Below are 15,058 nucleotides of genomic sequence, written 5' to 3' on the forward strand. Positions count from 1 at the left end.
TGACTATCATTTTCCTGTGGAATTCGCTTATTTGTTCTCTTCTATATACGAATTTGTCTCTTGTCTAAATGCTTAAGAAATCTAGGTTAGAAGTTGAAGCCTTGATACCAAAACGGGGAAATGAATATTTAGAATTCAGGCCAAGAACCAAGGGAGCTGGAACCTAAGAGGTTATTCAGCGCTGAAACGGAAATTGACAGTAAAAAGGTTTGAGAGGCGGAACAGGAGAAACCCCTCGTATTTGCACTATGAATCATTGTTAGGAGAGGGTGGAAAGTTAAGATGGAAGGAAGAGAATAAAAACGCAGGTACAGTAAAAAATATGAAAGGGGTTGCAGCTAGGGGCCTGAAGGGTCCCTGCAAAGAACCTTAAGTAATACCTACAGTGCAACGCATGAGGTGCACTGACGGGGTCCAAAACGTGTATAATCATTAAAATGCAAGACAACAGGAACTTGATGAAGAACCGAAGGTGAGCATCTCACCCTCTATGAGGGGAAAAGGGGCATAATGGCAATAAAAACATACTTGCATGGATATCAAATCACTTTTAATATGAAAACGAATGTTCTTAGACAAAGGAATCTTACTGCCATTTATTGCTTATTATCCAAAATCGCTATTCGAAATTTTGAGGTCCCTGTGAAACTTCCAAAGTTTCCATATATTTTTTTTTATAAATTTACTATTAATATTTTTCTAGAAGATCCACTCTCTGTTAGGTTCTTGCCATTTCGTGATTTTGAGATAAAGTTATATCAGCCTAATGAACAAAATTTTTTATCCCCCCACCAGGTCTTCGACCCTCAACACCCACGTCAGAATCCACCAGGGCTACAAGCCCTTCGTCTGCGAGTTCTGCGGGAAGGGCTTCCACCAGAAGGGCAACTACAAGAACCACAAGCTGACGCACTCGGGCGAGAAGGCCTACAAGTGCCACGTGTGCAACAAGGCCTTCCACCAGATCTACAACCTGACCTTCCACATGCATACCCACAACGACAAGAAGCCCTTCCAGTGCTCCATCTGCGGCAAGGGCTTCTGCAGGAACTTCGACCTCAAGAAGCACATGAGGAAGCTGCACGACAACACCTCCTACACGTCCTCCCCTTCGGCTTCCCCAGGAGCCGCCGACGTCGGCGGCGTCACGTCCGCCTCCCAGACGCTCCCCCGCCAGTTTTCGGTGTTGCCGTCCCTCATAGGGGGCGGGGCGCCCAACCCGTCGGCGATGGCCACCCTGGGATCGCTCTCGCACCCTCCGCCGGCCATGCCGCCGCCCATACCCGCCCACTTCATGAATCCTTTCTTGATAGCGCCTCCAGCGTTGCCCGTGTCCTCAGCATCACCTTTCCTCCACAAGATCCCGTCGCTGCTGGGCTGATGGCTACTGCTGGGCCAACTAGCCTCCTCCTCCTCCTCGACTCCAACCACCACTTCCACCAACACTTCCTGACGCAGATGCTCCGACACTCGGTGCTTGATGACGTTTATTGGCCTCTGCTAAACGAACAGTCTGTCCTTCAGAATGAGGGAAAAGACATCCATAGTAAGCAAGATATGTTTTTTGGTCTGTACAGCAATGATATCAGCGTAAAGATGATTGCTATATAGGCGGGCGTCGGTATTTTAGAACTGTCACACACAACAAAGATGTGTGGGAAGATGCGCCATCGATATAAAACAGCAGAATAATTTCTGTTGAAGGCATGAACAAATAACTCAACAATCCAATGAAATGATAATTACTTAGAGTCAAAAGATCATTCTTGATCTATTGGCCACAAGGAATCACCATGAACGAAAATTTGAAGTTTCTTTAATGTCTGTCACTAAACTGACATAAAATTGCATTGGGTTTAGAATTCGGCCTATGCGGCAATGAAAACATGCTGGTGTTTCTGAACCATAGAAGCGGCCAAGGACGCTAGAGCAGTGGTTCTCAACCTTTTTTGCCCATGCACCCTTTCCCCATATGTCAGAATGTCATTCCCCCAACCACTCGTTTCCAAAATTGTCTGCCTCAAAAGGTGCATTCCAAGTAATATGCAACAAAACTAACACAAACACACAAGCTAGCGGAAAGAAAGCCCAACGTGACCTCTCAGTAGAGCGGACCGATGCATACTGCGTTTTGTATGGTCCTAGAACCAATTGGAACCTGCCAATCTGTGGTCATAATTCCCCCCTGAAACTCTGAAGGATTTACCCCCTGGTTGAGAACCACTGGTCTAGAGAATACCCTCTGGAGCAAGAGCGGAAACCTCGGACCAAAGTCGAACTGACCAAGATAATTGATCTATGACATTAGAGAATTTGGCTGGTCCGCTGGTATAGTGGTTTGTGTCGTAACGTGCTACTCAGATGTTGCGGGTTCGCGTCTCCCCCAAGGCGATGAAAATCACTGGCTCTGTACCATGATCAGTTACTGCTGCAGTGTGGGGTCTGCGGTGGGAGGTCGATACCTAAATTCTTTGGAAGCCTGAATTTCAAGTCAATGGTCATCTACTGAAAGAATAATAATAATATTTATTATTATTATTATTATTATCATTGGAGTCGCAACACCTGACCAAGAGGCCAAGATACTGCCCTGCACTCGCAGGGAGAACCACATCAACTTCAACCACGGACCACACTGCTGACGGTGAAAAAGTCTCCAAATTCCAGATGAACAGGCACTCCTTAAATAACAGGTATCTGAATAAATCAGTCCATTCAAAGACCACCAAGTCCCACACCATGAGGTCTCGTAGGATCATGAAGGTCTTGTCATAAGCGGCAAGAGGTACTACTACTGCATCCGGATGCGTCATCTTCGGAGAAAAGACCGAAACCAAAGACTATCTCTTTTTATTTGTGACTATAATACTCCTCTTCAATTCGATGAAGGAGAATGCCAGTGATGGCAATGAACGGACCCAGTGGTTAATATATTCTAGTCTCGCGTAGGAAAATAATGTAAATACAGTGTATCAATGTGAATAGGAACACAGACAAATGCCTTTAAAGTTCTTTGACGTGCAAAAGGCTGGACATACTTTTTCGAGTGGACAACTTAGACAATGACTCAAGTCTTGAAAAGAAGACTTCAGTGAAGGCTCAGGAAAAAAAAAGACAAGTAAAAGAGCGATGGAAAGAAAAAGGTCTTGCCTTCTCCACAGAGCACCCTACTCTCCTCCCAGTGTGAAAAGCAGGAAAATGAATAAATGAACAGTGAATAAACAAATAAATGACTATATGCAATGAAAATAGTACATGAACAAAAGCATGCGATCATTTCTTAGAAACTTTACCTCAATGCACCAGATGATAATAACGTTCCAGTTAACAAACAAAACTAAAAATCTAACATTTCTCCTTTAATGAAGAAAGGAGAGACAGATTTAACCACCGTAAAGTATCCCCCCCAAAACAAAAACAAAAAAGAAAGGGGAAAAAAAGAAAACGCCAGAAACCCTCCAAGCGCCAACCCGCAACCAGGCAGCCCGCCAAGGAGTAGCAGCGCCCGAGATCCTTCTCGGAAGGAAGGACGCGGGAGCAGCGCTGTGCAACTCGTCATCATCAACTCCGCTCGAACGACGAAAGAAGCTGCCTCTCTCGCATTGGCACGGCGGCCCGGGCCCTTCCTTCCAAGCGGTAATTTCCGAAAAACAATTCAATAATGAGATCACGGGTGGGAGGATGTAGCTGAAGCAGCTGCATCAGCAGCAGCAGCATCAGCGGGTAAGGGAAAAGCCGCAAGTGCGGGTTTTTAAATCCAAGTGCATTGTCGTTAATAAGATGATTATTATGATTTGCAGATCTCGTTCGTTGTGTTCTTTCTCTCTCAAACCCCTCCCCCTAACCCCCACCACCTTCACTCGACGCAGGGGAGGGGGGCGGGTGAAGGGGTGACCGCTAATGACAATCGGATGATTATCGAATGAGAAATGATAATTATCATGTTGGGGAAATGTGCTCTTGCGAGATCACCAAAAGACGCCATTAGTCGAAAAATGCTCTCATTAAAGGAGTGATCACGGCGGAGTGGGTGGATGGATGGAAGGGTGATCATTAGGAGAGGCGGAATTTGAAGAAAACCTCGGCAATCTCGAGTCTGAGTCGCGTCGGAATGAAGACGTCGGCGGGAAACTGATTGGAAACAATTTCCGGCAACTGAGCTGAGCCTGTACTTAATGACTGAAGTTATTTGGCGATATTAACGAAGATAAATATGAACAATGCGTGAAGGAGAAGAAGGAGGAGGAGGGAGGGAGGGAGGAGAGCGGTTTCCGGGCCTTCATTGAAAATGCAAAACGTAATTGGAAATTTACTTCGACGCGAACAATTACAGGACAATGTAGTTGCAAACGAAACGAAAGCAAGCAATGCCTCACACTAGAGGGGATTGATAATGTATTAGCACACAATAACAAAGGCAGACAAAAAACTGAATGAGGTTTGGAAAGGAAACTGATCTCGCATGAACTTAATATATATATTAATATATACATATATATATATGTGTGTGTGTATATATATTTATATATAAAGAGGTAATTGTTTATAATAAACAGTTAAAAAATTGTTGCAAAATACATGGAAAAATAATTTCTTTTACCGCAAAACACAAACATAATTGTTTCCGAAGAATAGTGAATATCAGTTGCAATAATAGTAACTACTGTTTACAGGCAAAATAGTGAATATGATTTGCAGACAATATAGTGACTGTTGTTTACAGACAAAAATAGTGAATATTGTTATGTTGTGAGTGTAAATGTGATCCAAAAGATGAGGAAGATAGTTGATAGTTTTTTCTGTCTAGTCAAGCGGTTGTTACAACAAGTTGTACATTACGTGTATAGTGTGTATATATAATTGTATGTTGGTATATAGTATGGTTATATGGGTAATGAAGGATCAAACTGTACAGCTAAATGAAAAAAAAAAATCTTTGACGTAAACTGCAAACCTCTATCTCTTCTATATCTGCCATTATTATTAATTATGATTTTATTCCCAGTTGGTCTAACTGTTATTATTACCAATTCATTCCAAAAACTACAGCTACTGGTCTATTATAATTTTTCTTCATTATTATTATATTATCATTTATTGTTATGTATCATTCTAGCTCAACACCTTTTCCCCTTTCACCGCTGTATCCCAATGAATCATCTAGCTTAGAGTTGTATGATTACAAAGACAAGTGTAACTATTGTCCAGAGTGATAATATAATGTCAATAAAGTACGCAAAAAACCAAATTCCCACCCTTTCAGTGAAAAGCCTTTTCAAATTTAAATGTCAGCCTAAAGTCGTATGGACAGAATGTCATAAAACCACACTCGGCATAAACGGTTAGTCATGGGCAGTCAGGCTCTGAGAGGGTCTGTTACCTGGAGAGAAAAAAATTATTCTTTATTATTACACCCTTGTGAACACGCTTAGAAAGGCGAATCATAATCTATTTCGGGTTATTTTCCTTATAAACTGGACGTACCCCTTTGTCTATAACGCAATACCTGTTTTTTCAAATTAAACGTTTCCACTTTTCAGGAATGGCCAAAACGTTTGCAAACAATGCCAGAATCATATAACTTGCCATATACGTTGGCTCGTCGTCATAGGTTTCATGTTATTCCCTTGTATTATACGCATACCATCGCAAATCAGTCCACATCATACAAATGGCAAAATTACCGCGAAATACGACACAAAGGTCTGCGAATATCGGAATGATACGGTGTTTACCGAATAAAACCCATCAGCAACTTCTACCCTACCTCTACCACAGCCCCTGATCGCCCGTTACCCGCACGGAGTGCTCTCTTGGAAGACTGTTGGCGTTTCCTTCATCACGACATACACGAACACACTAACGTTACGTAACTCATATTATGTGATGGACTTTACTGCGTATACGGCATTAAGTCACTTTAAACAAGGAAAACTTGGAAAATGCCAGTGATTACTTCTGGTTTGATCGCTATCACTGTCATTCCCCGTTAGGCAACTCTAGTCGGTTGACACGGTAATTACAGCACACCAGGAGGTCACTAGTTGAGCAAAATGGTGTTGCTTTCCGCCAAAAGGCTGCCAATTTTACCCAGCACTTATCAATTACTTACATGACTCTTAGATGAACTATATCTTTATCATAAGGAACAACTTTCAATATTTATATATAAAAACAAACCCTAAAGGTAAATCGAAAAACAGACCAAGATAAGAAACACTACGGCTGACACCTCTAAGTGACGCCATGAAAAAGCTCACTCAAGTCTCTCCCATGGCGGGATACTTCTACTTGTGACTCGCTGTCGTTAATTTTCTTGTGATATTGTGCATGAGTGCATTGCTGGGAAATCAAATTAACTAAATCTAAGTGAGAATTGAAGACTAATTCCAAACCGGCCCTGGCCCTGGGCAAAGGAGGTTGGCAAGTGTCGTAGGTAAGTACAAGAAGTTGAGTGTTCTAGTCCTCTTTAACTAACAATGGCTGGCGGCCGATTGGCTTATTTCAGGAGTGTGCTTATCCGTTTAATTTTAGATGTATTGATGGATATTTTCATATCTTAATGTAAGACTGATAAGTTGGAATAGTCAACTTGCTATCAAGTGTGTGGTGATGGGCATAGCAGACTATGTATATAGGCTTATATGTAACTCAAACAGTTAACTGTAAGGTAGATATTTCGTATGGTAGCTTAACATACGACGGCTTTGTCAGAGCTATAGAATTTCCCGTCAAATTCTCTCTCTCTCTCTCTCTCTCTCTCTCTCTCTCTCTCTCTCTCTCTCTCTCTCTCTCTCTCTCTCTCTCTCTCGTCCCAGATCGCTGTAGGTTGAAATACACCATTAATATTTTGGAATGTGAAAACTAGCTTGAACACGAAATGTTTAAAGGTGAATAGCGTAACACTTGTTATTATATTAAAAACGGGATGTTTTAAGAGAAATAGGATATATTCAGAATATGAAATCCGTCCTTTGACTTTTTTTCTTGCAGTTAAAAGCATAAGATTTATTTAATGTTGATGTATTCATGGTATTGCGAACGTTACATATCTATTAATACTAGGCCTAACCTACCATTCAGGCAAAACTTCAGCTGGTCGATTAGCTGCCAATGGATCATACAAGACAATATGAACAAATTTTAACAAATTTACCTCTTTCGAAACATCTTACGGCTTTAGTTCAGTTATAATCAATGTGATATCGTCCATAAGGCATGGACCAGCTCTGCCGATAGTTCGTTACAGGTGGGGCAGACTAGGCCTAGTAGATAGACTGAGTACAAAGGTGGGTGGTGGGGATATAGGCTGAGAAACTGAGGTAGACCGTTTATTGTTTTATTGTGATGCCCGATCTTGATGTAAATCTATCAAACAGTCAGAGCTCCACGCAGATTCGCAGAATTGGCTGGTTATCGTGGCCCTTACCGTATAGACCTCCTCTTATAGTGCTCCTCTGCAAGGGTTTCACGGAACCATTTCTCTCTCTCTCTCCTCTCTCTCTCTCTCTCTCTCTCTCTCTCTCTCTCTCAGTGTGTGTGCGTGTTAGGTGGTCGGGACTAGTTGGAGCGAGAGCTAATTGCTAGGCCGAACATAAGATTTTAAGCACCTATTGACACGATATTGGAAGTTGAAATTCCCTTAGTACTACAAGAGAACTCATAATTCTTTTTCTGTTCACTTTGCCTTCTCGATAGAGCGGGTGGCTTCAAGAAAGCCAATAAATCAAGGATAGTCTCCATGTAATGAAACTAAACAGTTGTTTCATATTCGTAAACAAGCCTCATCAGCAATGTTTCAGCGTAATAATACGCTCTGCATTCATAATCTTTGTTAGTAGATACGTCCGTACACCTAAATACTAATTTTGATTCGTTTCCCGGCCGCCATAGTGCATCGCCCTCATACCAAAGAGAACTGGGGCGGAAGCTGCTAAACGTGCCAACTAAAACATTAATTTTAAGCCGAATATTCCTAAAAGTCACAAATCCTGCCAAAACGCTAAACCAAACTTATTTTCCAATGCTAATGTAGTTTTTTTTTTTTTTTTTTAGTACTAATAAAAAACATTTGATATAAAATTCAGTGTCACGTATAAAAGGAACTTGCTAAGCTCCACTGATGAAGGAGAACCAAATAATGAAGACAGTTTTAGACTTTGCGATCACACATTTGTCAGCCATGACTTTATATATATATATATATATATATATATATATATATATATATATATATTAATTTAATTAGCAAAACCAAAGCCGTTTTCATATTTGTATTTCTTACAGGAATTGATGAATAATAAAAAATAAAGGTTTGATACATGAGACCTCAGCCTATTTCTCATTATATTTTTTGGTCTTATATGTCATAATAAACAAGATCGCAGATTCTTCGTTGATGTTTCGTATATATACATTAGGCCGGCTTTGGAAAGCGGCCGAGTTAGGACGATCTACGCTCGAGAAGCGATATTCCCAGATTATTATTATTATTCAGTAGATGAAACCTATTCATACGGAACAAGCACACAGGGACCATGGACTTGAAATTCAAGCTTCCAAAAAATGTTGGTCTCAGCCTCCCACCACTAAAGACCCCACACTGCAGCAGGAACTGACCATGAAACAACCACTTGATTTTTCATCCCCCCGGGGGAGACGGGAACCTGCGACATCTGAGTGATACCACGACACTAACCACTATACCCCGAGCTCTTGACAGCATTTCTGAGCTACAAATCACGCTTCCATGAGAGTAGCCTTATTTTGTTGTTAAATTATCTACATCTGGCAGAATTTTCCAAGCACCATAAACCAACGGTATTTTACGAGGTGTGGACTTCGTTTTCACAAACAGTGGACAAATAAGAAAAAAAAGTAAATATTTGGTACTTTTCTTCTAAAAGATTTATATATTGTTAATGGTTGCCATAAATCTCTGCGTCTCGACAGTATCGCCCCTAAAAGTCAGAGAAAAGGAAGCGATATTTTAAAGGGTCATGCCCCATTGGCTTGATTGTTCATATTTATCTCATAGTGTTGCTTATGGTTTTATAGGTTTTTATTTTTTATGATTATTTGTTAATTTTCATCGTCATTCTATCTTTATCATTTTCAAGTTTACAGTATTTACCGTACATATAGGCTACACCCATTCTGCGGAAGATTACTTACGAATTCCATGGCCCAAGTATTTTTTTTTATTGTTACTTGAGGACAGGTTTTTCTTCTTTTATATATTTATTTAGTTATTCTCGTCACGTATTTACTTATTGGGCCTCTGCTATGACTTTTCTCTTTCCATTTACGGGTATTATCTGGAGGCTTTGTATTATTCCGTAGTCCTTCTATACGTGTGTATAAGCGCGATATAGCCATACACTTTTCTATTTTCTATAAGTAACAAGAATGCCCATAGCAGTGTAACATAATGTATTTGATGATGATGCTTTAGCAAGATTGCAATGTTTAAAATTCATTATTATTTCTGCCGGGAATGGTGCGCTATAGTGCTGTAATGATAACGATAATTTTGGAGAAAAATCCACAGTTATGTATGTGTATACACATTTAAAGATAAATTTGTACACAAAACTTTCGGGAACCAGTTCAGTTCCCCTTTTCAGGGAACTGAACAGATTCCCGAAAGCTATCTGCACCGGTTAGTCTTTAGATATATATGTAGACAAACATAACTGCGGATTTGTTTCTCCATTTCAAGACTCATGCTGCTATGAGTATTTTTTAATAATAATTTCATTGTTATATCGTAATGCGGTATCTTCTCGTCCGTTGATTCACGGCGACTGATGTAAAGGTCGACTTTGGAACCTCCAGGTCGTTCAGTGTCTTGAGCAGGACAGTGCACTGAAGCACGTATCCCGGTGGGTGGGGTCGTTAGTGCCGCCAGTGCACTTTTCGCGGTAAACTGTAGATTTTACTTAAGGTTCTTTGCAGCGTCCCTTTGGCCCTTAGCTGCAACCGCTTTCATTCCTTTTACTGTACCTCCGTTCGTATTCTTGATTTCATCTTACTTGCCACCCTCTCCTAACAACTGTTTCATAGTGCGGCTGCGCGGTTTTCCTCCTTTTACACCTTTGTTGCCTTTTACTCTCAAGTTTCCTATCTGTTGGATGACATTATAGGTCTCAACGCTTGGCCTAAATTGTGTATTCTATTCTATTCTCGAGCACCGTCGGGTCTGTAGGTCAACACAAAAGCTGTAACCGTATTATAGGGGTCTAGTTATGGGGCTTTCGGCCTCATACAATTGCTGGAATTATACGTTGTAACAGAGTTTTATATACATTTAATTGCAGTTCCGTCTTGCACAGTTGGCTGCAGCTCCATTCTATACACTCGACTGCAGTTCCACCCGATACACAAGTGGCAGTTGAATTCAGTTTGTGTATTACTGTCATTTTCGTTCCTTGCATCTTTATTTCGAACAAAAAGTGATGTAAAACTCACTCCTGTGCGTTTCTGGTCTTGTATCCCACTGCTGCTGGGATCAGTTCCATTAGTGGTTGTAATTTTATTTTTATGAAAAAATGGGGGCGATACGTATTCACTTTTGCGGCGTGTTTAGTACAAGTCCGTTGGGAATAACCTGAAAAGCGTAAGACTAAATTAATTTAACTTTTTTTACCCTAGCCAAAATTGTGAATTTCCGTCTTACTTTTTTCCCCTTGTCATTTCTTACCGACCATTGCCTTTTTATTGAGAAATGAATCTAGATACTTCTCGTAATGGCCAGTCATAAATCTAATAGGAGGACCTGCAACCCCACCCCCTTATGCGTTGGTGGTTTTTCCCATTCCACTGCTGTTTTCTCGGTTTCTTCTAACTCCTTGTCTTTTTTTTTTTTTCTTACTTCCTCTTCATAGCATTTTCCTATATTCCTGACTAGGTGAAGACATTAGGTAGCCCGGTGGCCGGTAATAGTCACAGGATAAAAAAAAAAAAAAAAAAGGATCACAAAAGAAAAGTCACAAGTTTGGTTAAGAAAACAAGTCACATTAAATCACAGTCTTTTTGTTTATGTTTTTACGGTCATCCCCAACGGACTTTTACTCAAACACTCCGTAAGGGTCGGTATATACATACCGAGTTAAAACCTTTGGGGGTCACTAACAATATGAAATAGCAATACGATTATTTTTACTTCGACTTTTTTCCCTGGGATTCTGTAGCCCACCCACCGGCCTCTGTATAAAGAAATTGTAATCAATCTGTGATAAATGTAATGACAAATGAGTTTACCGGCCAGCTACACTGCACACAAACAACACACCACACACACACATATATATATATATATATATATGTCATTACATTTATCACAGATTGATTACAATTTCTTTATACAGAGGCCGATGGGGTGGGCTACAGAATCCAGGGAAAAAAGTCGAATTAAACTTCTTTAAGGAAATAATTTTCAATATGATATTACATATATATATATATATATATATATGATATATATATATATATAGCGAATACCACAGGAAAATGATAGGCAGATATCCAAGCGCTTTCGTCTTTATAAGACAATGTCTTGGTAAAGACGAAAGACCTTGGATTTCTGCCTATCATTTGCCTGTGGTATTCACTTATTTAATGAAGTCACGTGCAATCTACTGTGATTTTTTAAGCACACACACATATATATATAGTGTGTGTATGTGCTTATTAAAAAATCACAGTAGATGCACGTGGCTTCATTAAATAAGCGAATACCACAGGAAAATGATAGACAGAAATCCAAGGTCTTTCATCTTTACCAAGACATTGTCTTATAAAGACAAAAACGCTTGGATTTCTGCCTATCATTTTCCTGTAGTATTCGCTTATATATATATATATATATATATATATATATATATATATATATATATATATATACGACATATGTAAAATCTAAAATCATATTGAAAATGATTTCCGTAAAGAAGTTTAATTTGCCTTGGCATTGCAGCTGTTTAGAAATGCTGGGTGTAGCGCAGCGCAGCGCATCATTTGCCTTCCCTAGTAGCGGGCTGTCGTCACTTGAGCCCCTCTCGCTCTCTCCATTTGTCTTTCTCTCCTGGAGGTGTAACCGAGCCCAAATAATTGAGGGCGAGTCTTGCCGATAGTGTGCAAACAGTTTTCCGAGTGCAGCTCGCGCCGTGGCTCGAGAGCCGCTTCAGCCTGAAAGATTCAACATCATTTGTCCTGAAATATGAAGCGGGATCGGGAGCCTCCCAAAACTAATAAATGAACTTGGAGTACCGTCGCCGGTCTAATTGTTTAAGGCACTTGGCCGCTTTTAAATTACCCGCCAAGTGTAAGGCCTCACTCCTGCATTCATGGAGCCTTCTCTATTATTCTGCTTTGTGTACTTCACTTGCTCGCGGCTATTGATAATCTTGCGTGTAGGATAAAAGATAATTAATAATTCCCAAAGCACCGTCAGATAGTTTGATCAACAATGGAATCTAAACAAGCAAAGTTTTAGGCCGGGGGGAGGGATTTATTGGCGAGGGGCGTTGTGGGAGGGAGGAGGGGGAGGGGCGGTAGCGGTGGTGATGAAGGATGCGCGCCAAAACGAGAGGCTTGTTTTGGCGCCAATTGTTTGTTCCGTGATTATGGGCTTTGATGGGATTCAGCTCCCTGTTCCGCCAACCTGATCCCTTAAACATTCCCCTGCTGGAGTCTATAAACAGCCCCGGCCATGGATTTATTTCTGATGGGGGCTAATACGCGGTGGAATCAATGGGCGAAGGTTTTAATATCGTGTAATCTGGTGTCCGGGGGCCCCGCCTGATCTTGTCCCGTCCCAAACCCTGGCTGACGATTGGGAGAACTGTATTGATACCTATGATAATACGCAATAAATGGAACCACCGTATATTTTATAAGCGTCAGCAATCATTTTTCCCGCTTGCAAGGCAATGAAACGTCAGAAATTGTAACCAAACAAACCAATTCGCCAGCGGTATAGGACGAGGAGCATTCGGACACAGCAGCCCATTGGTTCACACCACACCGTCGGTCGTGTGGATTAAAAAGAATGGATTGTATACTTGCCATACACCGCCATTGTAACTTTTTTTTTTATACATCTTTATTGCTGCCTGCCCGTCAGTCTCCTTCGGTGATAACACATGGCTGTCGTGAACATGAACATCATCAATGACGCATGTTTAGCGTAGCGTAAAGCTGCAGCCAGAAATAGAGTGATAAATAAAAAGTCCGCGGAGGGAGATAAAGAACCGGCGCGAATGGCAGTTTGTGAGAATTGACAGTGAGTGGAGGGCGCTGAGTACCCTAACATGGAATAATGTTTTCGTGAAAAGTGAAACAGATTTGCTACCACAACATTAGGTAGAGATTTTACAGAGCACTGGGTTTGATGTCGAATTCTCTCTCTCTCTGCCTCTGTCGCTCTCTTTTTCTCCGTTTATTTTCTCCCTAAATCTGTAGCTGATATCGGTGCACGATTTTAACTAGGGGGGATCGTTTTGAAGTTTAAACAAGTTCTGCGGAAGAGGTTTAGGCAACCGTTCTATGGTTCCTACAGGTTCTGTCATTCCACACGAAAGACAGAGTTTCAAAGCAAGGCTCCCCCCATAACGTTCCTTTTTTATCGTCATAAAGACTCGAAACTGCTCATTCGTCGATCTTCAAAAGAAGGAAGGTAACAAATCGCTTTTTTCTTGAGCAGTGATTCGGAGAACGGTCAAGATTAATTTCAAATCCCCCAACATAATACGGCGTCAACCGAGCCATTTGTCATTAAAAAAAGACTAAAACGCCGTTATGTGGTTTTATTGTAATTCATGGCAGTCCAGATTCAGGATTAAGAAAGAAGAAAATAAGGTACTGGCAATATGCTAAAACTTAGCCTAAAAGTGGCTAGACGAGAAACTGCGATACTGCATCTCGTAGGATTTCCGCTCTAAATTTCTTTTAATTTCACTGTTAATTAAATGGCGTCTGGTATTTGCGGTAACTTATTACCCACGGTTTTTTTTTTATGCTGTTGAAACTTCAGTTACTGAGACATTGTTTTTAGCATATTTAAAGTTACATTAACCGCTTGGTTCTAGGAGACATTTGCTTACCCAAATTGATTGCACACAACATTCTCTCTCTCTTTCTCTCTCTCATGAAGCAAAGTTATCAAACCCCGGTCCCTTCTGAAGCTGTTACCTAACTCCAAGTAATATTTCATGGATATTGAGGAGGTAATGCAAGTGGCGGTGACTGTTCATTTTTCCGCAGAAATTGTCAATGTACTGTAATCACATGTTATAAGAACTAATGTATATTTTGAATGATAATGATATCAGATGCAATTTTAATGGAAATAAGGTAAATGGCGAATGATTATAGCCATTACTGAGGTCCCTTCAGTTAAATACTTATCTCAGCGTATCCCTACTGCTAATAACCGCACTGAAGCTACTAAAGAGTTGGCGTCATTAGAGGCAAATCAATAGTTATCTCAGGGGACGATCCGTTTGAACCTTTTGTCTTGAGACTTGAGGCTGTTGATGATGGGGCTTCGTGTTTCCGGGTACGGGACGTGAATGTGACGATAAAGGTGAATGATAAGTACTGCCATTACTACCACTGCTACTCATAATAGTAGTTTTTATTATTATTATTATTATTATTATTGCTGTTACTAGTGCTTTGCTACTATTACTACTACTACGATTAAATAATAACCTGAGAAAATTTATGTATTTCTAATACCATCTTTAAAAAACTCCACGCTGCTATCCAGGTGAAAAATAATCCTAGCACTACTACACTACTACTACTACTACTAATTATTATTATTGCTGTTACTAGGGCTACTGCTACGATTACTACTACTACGATTAAATAAATACCTGAGAAAATATATGGATTTCTAATACCATCTTTAAAAAACTCCACGCTGCTATCCAGGTGAAAAATAATCCTAGCACTACTACACTACTACTACTACTACTAATTATTATTATTATTGCTGTTACTAGGGCTACTGCTACTATTACTACTACTACGATCAATAATAATAATAACC

General features: G+C 40.4%; 1 protein-coding gene across 1 annotated transcript in view; it reads left to right on the top strand.

Annotated features, from left to right (window-relative positions):
* The window catches only part of LOC135203592 (fez family zinc finger protein erm-like), a 128,791-nt gene extending 123,553 nt beyond the window's left edge, over positions 1 to 5,238 (top strand). The window contains exon 8 of the mRNA XM_064233377.1: positions 796 to 5,238. Coding sequence (XP_064089447.1) covers positions 796 to 1,381 — 586 coding nt within the window. The 3' untranslated portion in view covers positions 1,382 to 5,238. The remainder of the gene's footprint in view (positions 1 to 795) is intronic.
* The last annotated feature ends 9,820 nt before the right edge of the window (positions 5,239 to 15,058 follow it).

Source organism: Macrobrachium nipponense, chromosome 36 (genome assembly GCF_015104395.2).
Source record: "Macrobrachium nipponense isolate FS-2020 chromosome 36, ASM1510439v2, whole genome shotgun sequence".
In the NCBI taxonomy this organism is placed as follows: Eukaryota; Metazoa; Arthropoda; class Malacostraca; order Decapoda; family Palaemonidae; genus Macrobrachium; species Macrobrachium nipponense.